General features: G+C 52.8%; 7 protein-coding genes across 7 annotated transcripts; 3 read left to right on the plus strand and 4 right to left on the minus strand.

Moving 5' to 3' along the window:
* Nucleotides 1-549: 549 nt before the first annotated feature.
* Nucleotides 550-1,924, minus strand: J4E85_009720 (uncharacterized protein; the record flags this gene model as incomplete). The annotated part of the gene is made up of 4 exons (XM_051473938.1): nt 550-1,093; nt 1,147-1,507; nt 1,562-1,694; nt 1,763-1,924. The coding sequence occupies 4 exons, from the start codon at nt 1,922-1,924 to the stop codon at nt 550-552; spliced, it is 1,200 nt and encodes a 399-aa protein (XP_051322342.1).
* A 2,352-nt stretch (nt 1,925-4,276) lies between these two features.
* On the plus strand, nt 4,277-6,174 carry J4E85_009721 (uncharacterized protein; the record flags this gene model as incomplete). Its single annotated transcript, XM_051473939.1, has 2 exons — nt 4,277-4,436; nt 4,490-6,174. 2 exons carry the CDS (start codon nt 4,277-4,279, stop codon nt 6,172-6,174), a joined length of 1,845 nt encoding a protein of 614 aa, XP_051322343.1.
* Nucleotides 6,175-6,624: 450 nt separating this feature from the next.
* On the plus strand, nt 6,625-7,929 carry J4E85_009722 (uncharacterized protein; the record flags this gene model as incomplete). Its single annotated transcript, XM_051473940.1, has 2 exons — nt 6,625-6,705; nt 6,784-7,929. The coding sequence occupies 2 exons, from the start codon at nt 6,625-6,627 to the stop codon at nt 7,927-7,929; spliced, it is 1,227 nt and encodes a 408-aa protein (XP_051322344.1).
* A 1,761-nt stretch (nt 7,930-9,690) lies between these two features.
* Nucleotides 9,691-10,743, plus strand: J4E85_009723 (uncharacterized protein; the record flags this gene model as incomplete). The annotated part of the gene is made up of 1 exon (XM_051473941.1): nt 9,691-10,743. The coding sequence occupies one exon, from the start codon at nt 9,691-9,693 to the stop codon at nt 10,741-10,743; it is 1,053 nt and encodes a 350-aa protein (XP_051322345.1).
* An 870-nt stretch (nt 10,744-11,613) lies between these two features.
* On the minus strand, nt 11,614-12,723 carry J4E85_009724 (uncharacterized protein; the record flags this gene model as incomplete). The annotated part of the gene is made up of 2 exons (XM_051473942.1): nt 11,614-12,484; nt 12,602-12,723. 2 exons carry the CDS (start codon nt 12,721-12,723, stop codon nt 11,614-11,616), a joined length of 993 nt encoding a protein of 330 aa, XP_051322346.1.
* Nucleotides 12,724-13,288: 565 nt separating this feature from the next.
* J4E85_009725 (uncharacterized protein) lies at nt 13,289-14,676 on the minus strand (the record flags this gene model as incomplete). Its single annotated transcript, XM_051473943.1, has 3 exons — nt 13,289-14,345; nt 14,396-14,562; nt 14,623-14,676. 3 exons carry the CDS (start codon nt 14,674-14,676, stop codon nt 13,289-13,291), a joined length of 1,278 nt encoding a protein of 425 aa, XP_051322347.1.
* A 360-nt stretch (nt 14,677-15,036) lies between these two features.
* On the minus strand, nt 15,037-16,853 carry J4E85_009726 (uncharacterized protein; the record flags this gene model as incomplete). The annotated part of the gene is made up of 2 exons (XM_051473944.1): nt 15,037-16,178; nt 16,358-16,853. 2 exons carry the CDS (start codon nt 16,851-16,853, stop codon nt 15,037-15,039), a joined length of 1,638 nt encoding a protein of 545 aa, XP_051322348.1.
* Nucleotides 16,854-17,044: the final 191 nt, after the last annotated feature.

Consider the following 17,044-nt stretch of genomic DNA (forward strand, 5'->3'; position numbering starts at 1 on the left):
GCTAGGTTTAGCAGCTCACATAGTGTATTTGCATAGTTGGCGGCGTATGCGGCACTTCCCACAACGATATGATGAATCGAAACGAAAGGGAAATTCACGAACGGTGTATCGCACGACTGGCCTAAATCTCCTCGATATGTTTACTTGCGCATGACAATCTCAACATGGTGGCGCTAGCTGTTGATTTCAATGTATGCGAATGGCGCTGGCACTATCTCTCTACAATGACCGCGTTCTCCTTTCGGTACTTGGTACGAATAGCATATCATCATCATCAAGTTCATTTGCAAAGCCAAAGTTTAACTGTGACAGTAATTTATTGTGAGACTATTTCACACCAAAAGCGACGGCATATGGTAAAGAGACTTGGTGTTAATACATATAAATATCTTCGCTTCATCGTGAACCAATTGCGCCATACATATTACCGCCGTTTCATAAGAAAAAGTACCTGGGTATCCAACTATCGAGTGGCTCAGCCTCTTTCACACTGGCCTAGACTAAAGACGCAAACGAAATCCTGATTTTCGGCCGTTAAAGACATTCTCATTACCGAGACCGGCGCGGTCCTTCCCCATTCTCCAAGTGTGGACTTGCCCAGTCGATTTCATGGTTATACATCTTGGGGCTCCCGCCGCTCTTGGAGTTGGAACTACTCCCTGCCTCTCCGACATCATTGGTCACCGTGACTTGTACGTCTGTACTCTTCATAATACCAGAGCCTTTTTGATCGTCATCAAGGATGGCCCGATCGCTCTCGTCGTCGCCATCAAGGATGCTTTCGCCGGGTAGCCTAGAGTGATAGGCTTTGCTGCCTTGGAAGTTCTTCATGTGGATGCTGTTTCCTTGTGCGACGCTAGAGTTCCCGTAGCCGTAGTGTGGCGTTTTGCCCGAGCCTGTCAATGTCGATGGCATAAACTTCTTGAAAAGGTGATCGAATGCTTTGCGGAGCGGAGGGAGGGATGCGATGAGGATGCCGATAGAAAGTTCGGAGCTGGACCATATGGTGAGGTTTACGCCGTCCCACGTTGGATCTTGCGTCTTGGTGATGGCCTTGAGTTCGATAGTCTTGAAGATTGAGCATATCGTGGCACTATGAGACGTCAGTGGCGGCTCACTCACATGGACTACAGAGGTGTTACTTACGGGATACTCAGCAGGAAAACGATCCTGATACCCAGTTGAGTTCGACTGTTCAACTGGACGCGCGAAAGGTAGATCAGAGGCGCAGCCATATACACTACGTCGGTGATGATGTTGCTGATACCCTGGGTATAGGACAGTGCGAGTGTGCCCTTTGCCCAGCAATGGCTCTCCCCGGTAAACCCGAAGTTCCAGTTCCGTTCCAGGGGTGTGCATCCGAATAGCGTCAGGACTGGTGCAAGGAAGTTGAACGCGGTGACCATCAAGATCGAGAGCCAAACAATAACTTGGTACAATCTGGAGAAGTTCAAGACAAGCAGCCAAGCGCAAATGGACCATTTCAGAAAGGCGACGGCAATGATGTCTGAAAATCATTCGTTAGCAATAGAAAGGCGGGAACGCGAAGTTGCAAACTTACTGACGATCTGTGTGATCCAAAGGTGATAGCTGTATGCTCTGAGATTCGGAAAGACCGTCGGGTCCATGATGTGGCGCCCGAGGCCATTGTTGACGACGACCTGGTTCAGTGATGTCGCTGTGATGTTCAGAGCCTGATGGACTCGTGTCAGCGACGAATTCCACACAGTCGGGACGATCTTCGGGCTGGGGGAAGACTCACAGTGGCTATGATCAACAGGTAATCACAGGCAATGAATTTGCGTGATCGCAGTCCGTACACGACTCTCCATACCAAGAAAGCGGTACTAATCACCGTTAAGGTCCAAACTGGGATGAGGATCTTCAAGCGTTGGTCCGGCCATTCTTGTGTACCTGCGTCCATGATGCACTGCAGCGGGGTCGTTCGAGGTGCGGGCGGAATGGCATGGATCGCAAAAGTCACAATCGGTGAACAAGAGGAAAAAGCAAACAGCCACTCAATGATCGGGAGTGCCCCGGGGTTTTCAAGTATATTCCTTCGCGCCACTCATCTCTTGCGTCGGCCGTTCTGGTTCAAGACGGGCGAAGCGAAAGCTAAACAGCACGGTCGCGGGTGACGGGAGAAGGCCGCCAGATCGATCACAGAAGGTGCACTCGCTCGAGACCAACTTTCGAAACAATCCAACACGGGGATATCCAGCTGTACATCCTAGGGTGACGGCCGCCGAGCTGATCTGGCAGTGATGCCGCATAAATTGAGGCCCCACATGCTGCGTATTTAACCCTTTATCACCCAATGAGAACGGCATCTAGGGTGGGCGGGAAACCATGATTCAAGCGTACACTTTAGAAGTACAACCGAACAGGTCACACCATGTAGAGTTGCGATTGTGGCTATGTGTGCGCATGAGAACTTTTGCATAGGACGACGCATCTTGTAGATCTTGTTGCAGATCTCAGGCCCGCCTACCATGGTCGCAACGCTGGTGGAACACTGGAAGGGTGCATTAAACCGACGGTCAGAGAGCGAACGTGCGATCTTGCATCGTCTCACGGTGCTCGGGGTTGCCGCATGGACGTTGCGCAATCTTTCGTCTATCGCCCCATGAGATGGGAATGGTGGAAGAGGTGGTAGCGAGTGCAAGGCCAAACAGCGCTAGAGGTGCTAGTGCGGTTAGCGCATGAGCTAAATGCAGGGCGAATTCTCCGCATACTCAAACTCACCGGTGGAGCGAACCGAAGCCACCTTCCACGGCACTAGCTGCCCAAGATCTTCTTCTCTTTCTAGCGCTCTACCTAGTGACAGAAAGAACATTCTATTATGTGCGCTGCGACATTCTCTATCGTCGACCTGCAAAGTGTCGCAATGTCATGTCAACGTGCGGCTGAGCCCAAAGAGAAGATACTTCACACTCCTTCCTCGGGCTCTCCTCGTTGGCCCGCATGTGTGGGCCGATGCACAGCAGCAATCGGGCCTAAGGCTCAGTCTACAGGGAAGAACGCAGAATATTGAGCTGAAGGGGGCCGGGTCTTTACTACTCCGCGGGCCGCCTGACTCAGTATCCTGACGCAGCTCCAGCCGTGCAGAGGGGAATCCATGGTGCGCCCATGAGAATATGCCTTTCCGAAATTCATGTTGCATCTGAGTTTCGACTACGACAACGTGGACATCGCCGCGCTGGCATTCCTCACCGTGGACGAAGACACCATAAAGCTATCGATACGACAGAAGAGAAGGCAATGATAGGCGGATCGGAAGCTTAGCGGTATGTTTCCTGCAAGCGAGGTGGCCATCGATCCCGAATCGCGTCCACTCTCCGAAATCATGGTACCTGGTTCCCCGAGATGGTCTCAGATGGCGAATCAAGGATCGAGGTCTCCTGGTGGCCTTATTACGCTGCATATCCCGCAACAATGTACCTGCCGTGTTCCAGAGGAGCGGCATCCTTTGCTGCAGTCCTTTGCAAAATCTCCGAAGCCATAATGCGTTCTTAGAAAGTGCCGACCCCAGATTTTTAACATGTACGCCGCTGCCGTTGCCAGAGCTGTAGCTTGAACTCAATCACATGCTGGTCTGGGGCCGAGGACATCTGTCCATGTCTTGTCTCCCGTCCAAAAGTGGGGCCTACATCCGGCAAGAACACCCTGAATCGCTAACTCGGTCCTTCTGTACGATGCGCTCTCTACGACGAGCCGCAGAGATTTTCATTGGCCCACATCAACATCAGACCACTGAACGTACCTCGCTTCCATGTTCACTGCTGCTGCGGCTGGCCGGTCATGAGCCTGATCTCTCTGGTGGAAGAACGTTTAGCACCCCGGCCCCGGACCGCAACGGAGCCCACAAGTCCCTGATGTTCACCGGGAGTCAGGGGGTTGTAATTGCACGATCCCTATGCGGCCTGTTTATAGGCTCAGATTACTGAACCCCTACCAGAAGGATCAACGTCCGTATTCTAGAACGAATCTGTACATGGCAACCGCCAGCGCCGCGCCACGGCATACAAACAATTTACCAGACTATCGTTCGCCCTCGCGGTATTAGTGGGTCGATCAATTCCTGGATGAATTCGGTAAGATAACACCGCAATGTAGGCCTTCCCACGTGGCGAACATGTTCTCGACCAATGCGAGCAGCGAGTAAGTACTTTGTTCGGTCCGTATAAAGCATCTAGTGGCTGCACACCCTCACAGGTTCATTGCAGCGCGCATCCAAATTTACTTTCGTTTAAACTTAATATTTTGGACTTTCAAGATGCCTGTATTCTCTAGGTTAGCCGTTGCTGTTCAGCTCTTTGCTGTAATCCTGTCGCCAGTTCTTGGTGCCGCCGCTAAGCCCCAGTATGACTATGTCATTGTCGGAGGCGGTGTCACTGGATTGATTGTTGCCAACCGCATCACCGAGGACAAGAGCAGTATGTGTTTCAGCCCCAGACTTTGTCGAAAACTTCACTAACATCAGCCCCAGAGACTGTCCTTGTCGTTGAAGCGGGTGACAACGTCGATACCGATGCAACCAAGATACCATACAAGGCCAATGACTTGACCTCTGCGGCTGGTTTGATCTGGGAGAACATCAACTCCCTACCTGAGCCAGCTATCGGCAACACATCGTACCAGGTTGTTGTTGCCAAGGTCCTCGGTGGTGGATCTGTCATCAATGGCATGGTCTACGACCGCGGCTCAGCTGCCGACTACGATGCGTGGGAGGCTCTCGGCAACAAAGGATGGGGTTGGAAGGGAATGGAAGAGGCCTTCATCAAGGGTACCACTTTCCAACCTCCCACTCCCGATGTTGTCAAAGACTTCAACATCACTTGGGATGAGTCGACTTACGGTAACGGACCGTTGACCGTCTCCATCACATCCAACCAATATGAGGATATCAAGGACTACTGGGCGGCGTGGAAGGCCACTGGTATCTACGTCCCAGAGGATGGAAACGCCGGCGAAGCCTATGGTCCTTCTTGGTACGCCAACACCATGGATGCGACCACTGGACGCCGCGCACATGCTCGCTACGCGTACTACGACCCCATTCAGACTCGTGCCAACCTCCACATCCTCACAGGCACCACCGCCGACAAGATCATCTTCGACAACAAGAAGAAGCCGCTCATGGCTACTGGTGTCGAGGTTACCGACAAGACTGGAAAGACTTCCACCTTCTACGCTAAGAAAGAGGTCGTCCTGGCTGCGGGCGCTATTCAGACACCTAAGCTCCTTCAGCTCAGTGGTATTGGCCCCAAGTCCGTCCTGAAGGCTGCTGGTATCGACGTCAAGGTTGAGCTCGATGCTGTAGGCTCCAACTTCCAGGACCACCCCTACGCCACCGTTGTCTTCAACACCACTTCCAACTACTTCCCCAATCAGAACTCGCTGATGACCAACGCGACATTCAACGCTTCCGCTTGGGAGCAGTACGTTGAGCACAAGACTGGCCCTTACACCTATGCCCGCGGTAACGCCCTGGCTTTCATCTCCCTGCCTGACATTACCAAGGACTTCAAGTCTCTTATCAGCACCCTTAACAGCCAGACCGCCACCGACTACCTTCCTAGCGTCTACAAGAACAGCAAGAAGCTCGCCAAGGGCTTTGCTAAGCAGCGTGCAGTCATTGCTGACATCTTCGGCCGCAAGGATGCAGCCGTGGCCGAGTTCCCCGTTCCCGCGGACGGCTCATACGGTCTTGTCGGTGTCGAGAAGCCCCTGTCGCGTGGTACCGTCTACATCGACGCAAAGAACCCTAACGGCCCTCCCAACGTCGTCTACAACGCCTTTGTCAACCCCATCGACCGTATGGTCATGGCCGCTGGTATGCGATTCTTCCGCACCGTGTGGGCCCGTCCCGAGCTCGCCAGCCACAAGATCTCCGAGACCGTCCCTGGTGCTCAATACACCTCCGACAAGGAGATTTACGATGCCTTGCTTGCCCAGTCGATGTTGTCCCCTACTCTCGCTCACCCATCTGGCTCTTGCCCGATGATGTCCGAGAAGGACGGTGGCTGTGTCAGCGACAAGTTGATGGTTTACGGCACACAGCATCTGTCTATTATTGACGCTTCTATCATCCCTATCATTCCATCTTGCCATCTCCAGGCTACCATGTACGGTATTGGTGAGAAGGCTGCTGAGATTATCAAGTCCAGGTAGAGCGTGGTGATGATTCAAACTCCATTCTTGTATATACTTAGTTACTTTAATGTATCTAGCAGCTGCGTGTGCCATGAGCGCATGTGGAAGCTGCATTGTTCAAAATTGTTTAGAGGACTACATCCCTCCGCTGACCTTCTTTTGGTGCCGCCAAAATGAGTGAATAGCTTCAGGCTGTATTGAAACCCTGATACTAGAGCCAGATAATACTGAAAGAAATAATGTGTTTGATTCGACAGCGCTTGTCCCAGTGCTTCGGTGACTGCGAACAAGCTTCCGCTCATTGAACGCGTGAGTGGGTCGGCCCCACTAGTGCCCCTCCATCCCACGGTTGCGTCACTACATTCCCAAAAGTTCAGGCTGCGCACAACTACGCGCGACTGCTACATTACCTCCGCCGCAATCACAACTTTCAGTTTCAAATCTACGTATACGTCGGGCTACACTATAATGAAGCTACTCAAGAGCCAAATCGAACAGAAAACGGGCGCGGGATTCGTCACCCTGCTGCCTGAGGAGCCAGAGGATATGGTACGCGCTCCACAGACAGATCGCCATAGATCACATGCATGCGAGTCCCTCTAGGCTTCATTATACTGACATTCACAGTGGCACGCTTACAACCTAATCCAAGAACACGACCAAATACGCGCCAAGGCAGTTCGTCGAGTTTCGAAGACATCTGACGCCGGTTCAACGTCCTCGCAACGAATCGCTCTCGACCTCACGATCGCAGTAACCTCGACCGATTTCGATATTGGCTCCGGACAACTCCATGTGTCTGGGCGCGTAGCAAAAGAGAACGAGCACGTAAAGTTAGGGCAACATCACACACTGGATTTGGAGCTAAATCGCAAATTCACCATCGAAAAAGCCGACGGTTGGGATAGTGTCGCGTTGGAACAACTGAAGGAGGCATGCGACGCGTCGAAACGAGCGGAACTTTGGGCTGTTGTACTGGGAGAAGGTACCGCGAACATATGCATGATCACTGAGCATCAGACGATACTACGACAGAAGATTGAGGTCTCCGTACCCAGAAAGAGGAGAGGTGGCGTAGACGGGCACAGCAAAGGCATGGACAGGTTCTTCTCAACGACGCTTTCGACGCTGCTACGACAAATCGACCTACCGAATGCCTCCAGCACACCCCAAGGCAAGACGCTCCCGCTCCTCCTCGCCAGTCCAGGCTTCGTAGCGTCGGCGTTTCTACAGTACATCAAAGAGGAAGCGACACGGACCACCAACAAGCCGCTCATGGCCCTCATACCCACGATTATCATCGCGCATTCGTCATCGGCGCATGTACACTCACTCAACGAGGTGCTCTCGTCGCCGGCGATAACGAACAAGCTGTCCGACACGAAGTTCGCGCGCGAAACGGCATTAATGGACAAGTTCAACACACTCATGCGACAAGATGACGGTCGGGCGTGGTACGGCCCGCGCGAGGTGGAGCGCGCCGTCGCCAAAGGCGCAGTTGGGCGCGGTGGTGGGGTGCTAATGATCAACAACGCCCTGTTCCGCGCGCAAAATGTGAAAGAGAGGAGACGATGGGTGAAGCTAGTCGACCAAGTGCGGGATGTGGAGGGTGGCGAAGTCAGGGTGCTCAGCTCATTACACGAGAGCGGGAAGCGGCTCGAGGGTCTCGGGAACGTTGCGGCCATTCTCACGTATCCACTCGAAGACCTGGATGAGGACGACGGGGACGACACGGGCGGCGTTGACGGTGAAGACGGCGAAATGATAATATAGGCTGGAGGATACATGGTCTGCCGGAGTTCGACTTGCACTCCGGATATTTCGCGAATACCTCCAGGCTCTATCAGGCTGCGACGGCATAAATATACCCATCACGATTACGTCCGCATATTTCGGCTCTTTAGCAAGTGATGTTCAAGGTCACAAGGCGGTAAGATTGACATGGCCCTTGCTTGCGCCACCAGCCCGTGAAACCAGGCCTTGCTCTACGCTGACCAGCCCCGTCTAGCGCACCCTCTGGGCAAAAAGAGAGCCACCTTTTGCTGTCGTCGCCCTCTGCTACCACTGTGGTTCGAACAGGCCGAGTTTTGTTCGTCCCCAAGTCGCAGAACCTGACAAAAAAATGGTAGCTTCTCTTTGATTGAGCGTGTCATCCTTAGTGCAGGGGCCATGCTAATCTTCTCTGTATCGTTTCAAATTGACCAAATGCCCGAAGGCGAAGAGAAGCCCATTTTGTGATATTATATCGTCGCGCGGTTTTGAAAAGTCGCGTTTGGGCGAGTTTGGACATGGGACGGTGAAGTGGCGGGATTTGGCTCGTGCGCGATCCGCAAAACGTGGAACGTGGACTCAGGGGTCTCTAGGCTGCGATCGGACACGTGCAGTGACGTCGGCTGGAACTTCACAATGTTGGGATGCAAAGTATTAGTGGGATGCGATACTACAATATGGGAGTGGTTCTCGTAAAATTAGCGCCTTTCAAATTGAAACAACAGCACTTCGAGAATACCTAGGTAGACTGCTCCGTTCATTCGCAGCACCCGTTGGATGGGCGCGTGCACATCTGTTCACCAGACAGCCCCGTTCGCGCGAGCCAGCCGGTGCCGTACTCGTCAAGCGGCTGATCAAGGCGCAATACCAGGATGCTATCAAGACAGGCACATCAAGTTGGAATGTGCTGCTAATCGACATTGTCATATTTGTCCCGACGTCCTGCTTTCACTACCGTGAAGGCGACCTACTCGGCGACACCACCAGGAGTAAGGATAAGCGACACGACTTGTCGGGGCTGCGATATTTTGACATACAACTCATCGTGGGTAAAGATGAAGGTATTAGTAAGATCATGAGCAAAGATAATATGCGAAACACTAAAGGCACAAAATAAGCAAGCTCGCTCTTACACTCAGTGCCACTACTGTCGTACATTATACTGACTTTATTCACAGAGACGACGAAAAGCTTTTCAGCTTCACCATGAACTGCCTATCCATATAAGTTGTCAGTGTTTGCAGGCTCGTTGCGCGACACAAATGGAATTTATTTTCACGGCTATACTACGTGCAAAATGACACACCACCATATGCCACTGGCGGGCAGCCCGTACCTGGGTAAGAGAGCGTTTGCAGGTGATAGAGCACGAGCACAACTACAGCAACCGAGCTAAACTCCACCACCGAAATCAAACTCCTCAACCCTGCTACTTTCTATCCACCGTCACTCTGATTTGCTTTCGCCGAGCGCAAGTAAAGTCTAGGTGACGAGTCGTCTCTTCTGCAGAGCCTGACGCACTCTCCTTCACTCCGACCCTAGCGCTGGGTCCGCTACCATCACCAAGTTGAACATCGAACGCGCCGTCCAACGCCTTTAACCGTCAAGAGCCTATTCGCCTGGCAATACACCGACAACTACTACCGACAGCAGACTTTAAAGCTTGCACCATACATACCTAAGGAGCTCGCTACGCCGACAACATCAGCAAGTAAGCAAATACCGGTTTTCATTATTCATCCTACTGACACCGACATAGCCAACATGCCACCGATGTCGGCAACCCCAAGGAGCACGCGCCGTTCCGCTGCTGCCGCTAAGAAGAAGGTCGATACTCCCAAGGGTACAAGCTCTACCAAGCAAGCCAAGAAGGTCAAGATTGCTCGGAACCGCAAGGACGACGGAAAGGAAGAAGTTCTCACTCCTGGAAAAGAACCGAAAGACTTCATTCAAGTGCACAAGGGCGAAGGCCTCGTCGGTTCCTACGCCATGTTCGGCCGCAGAGACCACTTTCGGAAGTTCGTCCTGTCCAGTCTAGTGTTGAACAGCTACGTCAATGCTTTCACTGACCGCGGAAACATCCAAGTGCGCCAAAAGAATGTCTTGGAATACATTCGTGATCAGAAGGTGGAAATGGAATCGGATGTAAGCCCCATAGAGGTCTACCCAGTGCAGATGGACGGGCGTCACGCTGTTCAACGAACCGCTCTCGCATGCGCACAGATGTACAGACAGGTTGAGAGGGCCGCCTCTGGGCAACGTCCGTTCGATCAAGACCAAGAGAACATAGCCGTCAGCGCGTTCGAGGCCCTGACAAATGGGCAACTACCGGTTTTCGATCGGTCGGACGTAAGCGTGAAGAGCTTCGGCCCCCACTTCAAGTACGGAGAAAGCGACCTAGAGCCGTACAATCGCGCCTTCAACGTTATCATGTATCTGGCCTGGTGCTTGAGCCCCAAAGTATGGAAATCAAGGTTCGGAATCGAAAATTGGGACGAAGAGGTCCATTTTGCTACACTCCACGTCCCGCACTGGATGAGGGAACAGGAAGCCACAAAAACGGCTGCTCAAGCTCCAGATCAAATCGCAAGTGCATCCGAGCCTTCCAGGCCAAACCCACAGGTTCAGCCACGTTGGTTGAGGTTAACAGAGGACAAGTCGCCTAAGCAACAAAAGCTCATGGAGTACCTTACGGACAACGGGCTAGACTTGGATAGCATACCGGAGCTACGAATAACAGTCAGGCCCACAGCGACTGTGGCAGAAGTCCGCGACATCATCCGAGCGAGGTTCCTCATGGACCAGGACCAGGCATAGATATTGACACTGCGAGTGGAGACCGCGAAAACGAACATCATGAGGGGGGGTTGGAGCGATGTCTAGACAGAGCTCTGGATTGGAAGCGAGGCAAAACCGGTTTCGAGATGACCCTGTATAAAAGAAAAGACGACGAGATCTCGTAGGAGAACTACTTCTCATACTCCATTGCACTGCTCTTATATCATCATCCTTCCAGTTTGCGTCGCCTTTTTCCCAAAGCATTTCCTTTGCGTATGATCGTGCTAACAATTCATTCCGTATAATCACGTCAAACGCGGGTGTTGAAATTCATAATCCTGGGGAACCCCAGCTTGTAACAATCCCATCCGGCCAGCCAATCTCGGTTATGCACCAGACGCGAAAACCGAAAAGTCGCATCATCAGCGTCGTTGACAAATTCTCGTCTGCGCTGCCACATGCAGGTGAAGTCGAGATGAAGGAGGTCGTCACCATGATCGACGCTGTTTGATACATCCTCGTCGAAGTTACTAATAAGGGGAAACACTAGTAGGTGTGGCAGCAACAACAACTTTTGTACCTAATAGAGTCTTAGCTTATAAGTCTATGTAGTCTGTTACAGTCCATACGTGCTTACCTTTTTGATAAGGATAACAAGCCTGTATACTTTAACGCCTACTATACTACTTGTTTTGTAACTATAATCTTAGTTAAGATACTCCCGGCATACGTAACGCACGTAGACTGAGACTCCCCGGCTATCATTTAGGCGGTACGTCCAGCATCATTTCAACGTTTCACGATCATCTCTTATGCTCAACTGTGTCGGATTAATGATGACATCTACCATCTCCTATGTTTCATTGCATCGCTACCATAGCTTCATCCTCACAACTTCTATTTCTCATCTCAAATCTTGAAGACATACTTGACTCCACTGGCCTTGCCATCTCTCAAATTCTTCATGCCCGTCTCTACTCCCTCTAAGCCACCAGGAACAACCTCATGCGGATGCGGCTTGAACCAGCCCTCAGCCAATCCCCTCGCCATATACCTGAACATGATGAACGCGTAATCCGAATCTTCCTTGTGCGCTGAGCCCACCATCGTCTGGGTCTGCTGCACAGTCTCTGGAATACCTTCATATGTCTTACCCGGCAGAACAAGCGTGAGCTTGCCCGTGGGCTCTAGCACCTGCACGATATTTGTGTAGGAGTTGTGTTCAGAAACGGCGTCATACGCGTATTGCAGTTTCTGTCCCTTGAGCGCATCTTTGATGCCCTTTACAACCGCTTCATCACCCTTTCGGTAATCAACGATTGTGTCACCCTTTGAGCGGTCGATAAGCCCCTCGACGAACTTCTCTCCTTTTCCTGCTACAGCGATGATGGGGTGGATGTTTGCGCGCGATGCTAGTTTAATCGCGTATGCACCGACTGCACTCGCACCACCGTACACAACAAGCGGCGTGGGTTCCTGCGCCGGAGTCCACGGGTCAGGCAGGCCCATGCGTTGGTGCAATCCGATGGCTGCTGTCATGGCGGCGAGAGGCAGGGTCGCTGCTTGCTCGAAGGACACAGAAGATGGGATGTGGAAGGTGGTGTGGGCCCAGCCTACTGCGTACTCGGCGAAGGAACCACCCGGTGTCATCATCTCGTGGAAGGAAGCGACGCGGTCTCCGGGCTTGAACTCGTAGACGTTGGCACCGACGCTGTGGATGTAGCCGGCGATGTCGTCGCCGGTGTTGAAGTTCGGCTTCATGTCGTAGGCGGGGATTTTCCTGCAAGATGCGTCAGTGGGTGATGGACTGGAAGGAGAGATATTGGACTGGAAGGCAATGTCACGAGGATATTGTGATCATGCAGGTAGCATGGGGGGATTCGGGAAGTAGACGTACCAGTCTTTGGGGTTACTACCAGAATAGACGACCTTGATGACGACCTGGTTGGCTTGTGGCTCGGGGACGGCAACATCCTTGATGGTGACCGAAAGGTCTTTTGCTACCTGTGCTTCCTTCATTGTGATAACTCTTTCTTTCACAAGTTCTTTTTCAAATGCGTAGACGAATTAGATTAGACAAAGGATATAATGTGCCGTTTATGTAGGTAAAGATGCCCCCCAAAACGAGGCGGGGCTCCCAAGCATCTTTATATCCAAACAACATGATCCTGAACATTCCACCGTCAGTCGTCCGACATCACAAACGCGAATATGTGGAGCTGGCATTAATAATGACGAATGTGGGGTTTAGTGTGCTGGGTGGAGTAGATCTAGCCCTGGAGGTTGCTGGCGACGTCGATGATGCGACTTTTCGGTATTCGCTTTTGGTGCATAGCCGAGATTGGCCGGATGGGATGATCGGAAGCTGAGCACCTGGGGTTACTCCGATATCATTAATCACAGACTGGCAACCCCTCTTGCATCTACTCTACGCACGTAACGTATTGTACTATGCCCTGGCATGGAACAAACTGCGCAGGTGAACAGTGAAGAAGACACACATGAAATCTTAAACTCGCTCGACGCCCGGGAATCGACCTGAAACCTAGGATCGAGCAAGTTATCTGTCTTGTAGCCAACAACTCTATAGCTTCCCCTGTATCTTGTTCCCCAACACCTCCTCCCTCCTCCGTACATCCACATCCCGTGGCCCTTCCTTCTTGAACTTCGTTGTAACAACCCATTCCCTGAGTCCCGCTCTCCCCTGTCCTTGGCTTTCAACCTCTTTCCCCGGCCGATCAAGCACCAAAACAGCAGTGTTCTTATCTACGCCGCCAACCCCATCCTGCCCAGCCTGCCCATATTCTCCTTTGCCCAGAGCAAGTGGAGATATGCAGGCTTCAGCAAAAGACACTTCAGGCTTCCCGTCGTACATGCGAGGCTTTTGTAGGAAGTCAAGACATTTCTCGCGCTCGAGTTGTAGCTCCGCCAGACTAGGTGTGGGCGAAGATGGTGATGTGACACTTGATGCTAGGTACGGAGCCAGTAGCAAGGTAAGCAAGAACTGTGGTGGGAACAGGATAATCCTGTTTTGCCGCGCCAGGTCGATCCATTTGTTGGGTGGCAGGAAGCGGGCAGCGGTGTGCTCAATACCGCCATCGTGTGTAGGTTTGGGTATGACAATCTCGTCCTCCTCCTCCAGTCCCGACGACGGTGGTGTACCCTTGGGCGCGGCGTGCTTCGTCGGCGACACGGAGCCAAGGGGCAGGAAATAGATGTACATTTGCGTGGTAAAGCGTTTGGGCACGTTGGGAGGCGTTACCCAGCGAGTAAACGGAATCAGAGCTTCGGTATCGGGAAGTGCACCCCATTTCTCCAACAAGTCTCCAAACTTGACCTTTCCACCGTGTACGTCTCTTCGGCCTTGTTCTCGTTCTTCGTCGCTTATCTCGGTGAACAGCTTCCCGGTCTTTTTGCTCTTGGCGAGTAAGATGCCGCATTCCTCGAAAGTCTCCCGTACGGCTGCCATACGATACGCGGGCCCATCTTGATGTCTTCCTGGGTGGTCTTCGTCGGGGATCTCGCCGTCGTGGGTTTTGGAAAGGGCGCCGCCGGGGAAGACATGGGCAGATGCGAAACTAGAGGCTTTCGATACGCGGTGGAGGAGCAGGACCTGGTTAGTAGGGGAAATGAGAAGGACGCTGTACGTGTTAGTATTTCGACATCGATAGACATGGTGATAATCGCATACCTCGAGCTAGGCCGTGGGACCTGTGGTGCCTTTGACGCCTGCTTCGACGGCTTGTGATCTGCGGGCGAAGACATGTTGCGCTTTTGGAAGCCGGTCTTGGAGAGCTGCGCAGGCTTTAGATAAGAGGCAGTTCGTAGTGACGCTGACGATCGCGCACCGAGCTTCGCCTGCAATATCGAGAACGATGAGCTTGCGGCGACAGGGCGTGCAGAGCGATAGGAGCGTACCGCAGTCGATCTACCTTTAGCCAGGAGGAGAGCAGTGGAACTCAGCTTTGGCATATCCGGCGACAAAAGGAGCCGACAATGGCGGTCGGCGCGTCATGATGGCTTGCATGTGGTTGGTGTTGACGCGCGGGGAGGTGCCGAGGTTAGGAAGTAGCTTGAGCAGTGACAGGGTGCCCAAGAGTCGACACACTGTCAGAACTCCGGCAGGGCTTCGCATCCCTCAACAGAAGACCGTTTTTTAAGTTTGATCGTAAATGAACATAGTTCGTGGTATCATTGCTTTTGGCCTATCCATTGCTCCATATTAAGAACATAAATCGTCTTCGTGTCGCATGTCTAATGAGGGAACCTAGCAAACCAGCCAACCACCCACTAACGCCCTCCCAATGCATTCCGTATATCATTTTCAATCGTCTATGAGTAGAGCTTCTTGTCGAAGCTGTGCAGACCGTGCACGTTACCCTCAGCCTGTGCACTAGCAGTGCGCAACTCGAACCTGACGGTGCCGTTGGCAACACCCTCGTGAAGCTCGGTAAGGCTCTTGATGCCAATATCCTGTAGCGAGTGCTGAACACCAGCCATGAGGTAAGGCACGAATTTGGTGATCGAGCCACGGTCCTGGACGGATCCAGACACACCTTGGGCAACCAGCACGCGGTCACCCTCAGAGAAGTAGCGCGCGGTACCAGCGTTGCTAGCCTTGGAGTCGGCAGCGCCAGCACCGGCCTTCTTGTCCTCCATGGCGGCAATACTGCCCATACCACGGTAGGCCTTGACGAGCTGACCGTCGCGGCTGACAAAGTACTCACCAGGAGACTCAGTGGTACCGGCGAGGAGACCTCCCATCATGACGGCTGATGCACCCATGGCAAGACCCTTGACGATGTGTCCTACGTTCTGGATACCACCATCCGCAATGCAAGGCACGCCGAAGCGCGATGCGAAAGAGGTGACATTGTAGACCGAAGTGGCCTGTGGCCTTCCGACAGCCATGACTTCTTGTGTAATGCAAGCACTTCCGCTGCCCATGCCGATACGGAGACCGTCAACACCAGCGGCGATGAGACCAGCAGCCTGCTCGCGAGTGACGACGTTTCCGCCAATCACGTCGAGCTGAGAGTACTTCTCCTTGATGTACTTGATCATCTCGATCTGGTACATGCTGTTTCCCTGACTGCTGTCGAGGATGACGATGTCGAGACCGGCATCGACGAGCTTCTGCAGACGGATCTTGTCCTCTGGTCGGGTACCGATGGCAGCCGCGGCGATCAGCTGCTTTGAGTGTGGGAGCTTGGACGCAAGCGGGAAGTTGAGGTTCTTCATCAAGTCGGAGCGAGACAGGAGCGCAATCAGGTTGAAGCTCTCATCCACGATGGGAAGCTTTCCCTTCTTGGACTTGTTCAGAATGTCGTTGGCTTCCTTGAGCTCAACACCGTGGCGGGCGGTTACGAGGTCCGTGGACATGACTGCGGTGACCGGGTCGTCCAGCTTGTCGTGGAACTGGATGTCTCGGGGGGTAATGATACCGACGAGCTTGGAGCGGAGGGTGCCGTTCTCTTCAGTCAACTGTCAGCGAATGTGTCTAGACAAAATTGACAAAGCGTAGCGTTTGTGAGGCATTTCAGATACATTTTCTCCACAGTACGACGGAATCGTTGCGGATGAACGAAAGTTAAATTGAAAAGGTAATCATCATAAAGCAAACACGGGTATAAGAGTGTAGAGTCTGACTTACCAGTGACTGGGAAACCACCGAAGCCCCACCTCTCCTTCAGTGCCTTGGCCTCTCCGACTGTGGTGTTGGGAGAGATGACGACGGGGTCCAGGATGAAGCCGTTCTCGAAGCGCTTGACCTTGCGGACCATCTCGGCCTGGTCGTCCTGAGAGCAGTTGTGGTGGATCACACCGAGACCTCCAAGAAGGGCAATGTGGATGGCCATGTTGTGCTCGGTGACAGTGTCCATGGGCGAGGAGACAAAGGGCGTCTTGAGAGAAATGCGCTTTGTGATTGGGGTGTCGAGGGCGACCTCGGCGGCAGGGAAGCCAATGTAGCCAGGAAGCATGAGGAAGTCATTGTAGGTGAGACCACCGTTCTTCTTGGAGTCGATGAGCGTCTTGATGTCGATGCCATCGCGCTCGGGGTACTCGTTCTTGAGGATCTCAAGAGCCTTGGTGTAGTCCAAGGCGTCGGCGGCCGTGTTGGTCATGGCGTCACCGTTGGAGATGGGCATGATGGGTAGGAAAAGAAACTTCTCGGGGACTTGAGAAGGGTAAGAGGGGTATCACGGAAGGAAACAGGCCGTCGTGCTCAGCAAAAGACTCTGGCCGGGGAAAGTTGAGGGCTTTCCCAAGAAGAAAAAAGTTGGAAGAAACTGGCGGCGCGGAAAGAATTTCTGTGGGCTCCTTCGCCAAGCCGCGTGCT

This window comes from Alternaria conjuncta, assembly GCF_024043145.1.
Source record: "Alternaria conjuncta strain BMP 0040 chromosome Unknown scaffold_18, whole genome shotgun sequence".
Classification (NCBI taxonomy): domain Eukaryota; kingdom Fungi; phylum Ascomycota; class Dothideomycetes; order Pleosporales; family Pleosporaceae; genus Alternaria; species Alternaria conjuncta.